The sequence below is a fragment of the Sitodiplosis mosellana genome, unplaced genomic scaffold (assembly GCF_009176505.1).
Source record: "Sitodiplosis mosellana isolate CC-2019 unplaced genomic scaffold, AAFC_SMos_1.0 Smas_scaffold_3252, whole genome shotgun sequence".
Taxonomy (NCBI): Eukaryota; Metazoa; Arthropoda; class Insecta; order Diptera; family Cecidomyiidae; genus Sitodiplosis; species Sitodiplosis mosellana.
Window position 1 is genome coordinate 10,446 of NW_022598494.1, and position 1,659 is coordinate 12,104.

At 35.9% G+C, this 1,659-nt stretch overlaps 1 protein-coding gene across 1 annotated transcript; it reads right to left on the minus strand.

Annotated features, from left to right (window-relative positions):
• Positions 1-638: 638 nt before the first annotated feature.
• On the minus strand, positions 639-1,311 carry LOC129571758 (GA-binding protein subunit beta-1-like; the record flags this gene model as incomplete). Its single annotated transcript, XM_055451615.1, has 3 exons — positions 639-751; positions 811-909; positions 1,213-1,311. Coding segments are annotated over 3 exons (311 nt in total), but the record flags the coding sequence as incomplete, so codon positions are not given.
• Positions 1,312-1,659: the final 348 nt, after the last annotated feature.

The following is a 1,659-nucleotide window of genomic DNA, read 5'->3' on the forward strand; positions in this document are numbered from 1 at the left end:
ATTTCTAATATCAACTTTGGCTCCTTTTTTGATGAGAAGTTCAGCAACATTCTTGTGACCTTAGAAATAATTTAGATCGATGAAAAAGATCAAACCGATTCTTTATTTTGTAAAAATACTTATTCAAAATTACCATTTTTAGCTGCCAAATGAAGAGGTGCATGATTAGAACGATTCATGATATCCATATTGGCGCCTCTGTTGATGAGAAGTTCAGCAACATTCTTGCGACCTTAGAAATAATTTAGATCGATGAAAAAGATCAAACCGATTCTTTATTTTGTGAAAATACTTATTCAACATTACCATTCATAGCAGCATAATGAAGAGGTGCATGATTAGAACGATTCATGATATCTATATTGGCGCCTCTGTTGATGAGAAGTTCAGCAACATTCTTGCGACCTTAGAAATAATTTAGATCGATGAAAAAGATCAAACCGATTCTTTATTTTGTAAAAATAATTATTCAACATTACCATTTTTAGCTGCCAAATGAAGAGGTGTATTTTTAAAATTATTCATGATATCCATACTGGCGCCTTTGTTGAGGAGAACCTCGGCGACATTTTTCTGATCTGAAAAATAATTCAGATCGATGAAAAAGATCAAACCGATTCTTAATTTTGTAAAAATAATTATTCAACATTACCATATCTAGCAGCATGATGAAGAGGTGTGAAATTCGAATAATCTCCAATATCAGCATTAGCTCCATTCTTGAGAAGCACATCAGCGACACCTCCGTGACCTAAAATAATACGGATCAATGAAAGAGATGGACGGGATATCTTATTTAGTCAACCTTACCATTCATAGCTGCCAAGTGAAGAGGTGTCTGATGCAAATTATTTTTAATATTAAGATCGTTTGCTTTACGGCTGAGAACTTCAGTGACGCTCTTGTGACCTGAAAAATAATTCAGATCGATGAAAAAATTAAACCAATTCCCCATTTAGTGAAAAAACAGTCAAGGCTGCACTGACGAAGTGTAGTAGACATCACACACAACTCTGACACCCGTGTATGTATGCTAGTCGGTTTTGTGTGTGAGTTGGTTGCGATGGCTGTATATGCGACGTTTGTTTGCACGATTGTTGTGTGCGCGGCAGTTGTATCGCGATATGCTTGTCTATTGGCCGAAGCATATTCAATGCTTGCTGCTAAGCAATACTAATGCGCATAGTACTCGAAAAGAGTATTCAAAATTACCATTCTTAGCTGCCAAATGAAGAGGTGTATTATTAAAATTATTTATGATATCCACACTGGCGCCTTTGTTGAGAAGAACCTCGGTGACATTTTTGTGGCCTGAAAAATAATTCAGATCGATGGAAAAGATCAAATCAATCTTTTATTTAATGAAAACGAGTATTCAACATTACCATAGTCAGCAGCTAAATGAAGAGCTGTGTTATTCAAATTATTTCCAGTATTAGCGTTAGCTCCATTCTTGAGAAGCACATCAGCGACACCTCCGTGACCTAAAATAATACGGATCAATGAAAAAATTAAACCAATTCCCAATGCTTGTCCATTGGCCAAAGCATATTCAATGCTTGCTGCTAAGCAATACTAATGCGCATAGTACTCGAAAAGAGTATTCAAAATCACCATGGGAAGCAGCACAATGAAGAGGTGTCTCTTTCGTTCTAGTTT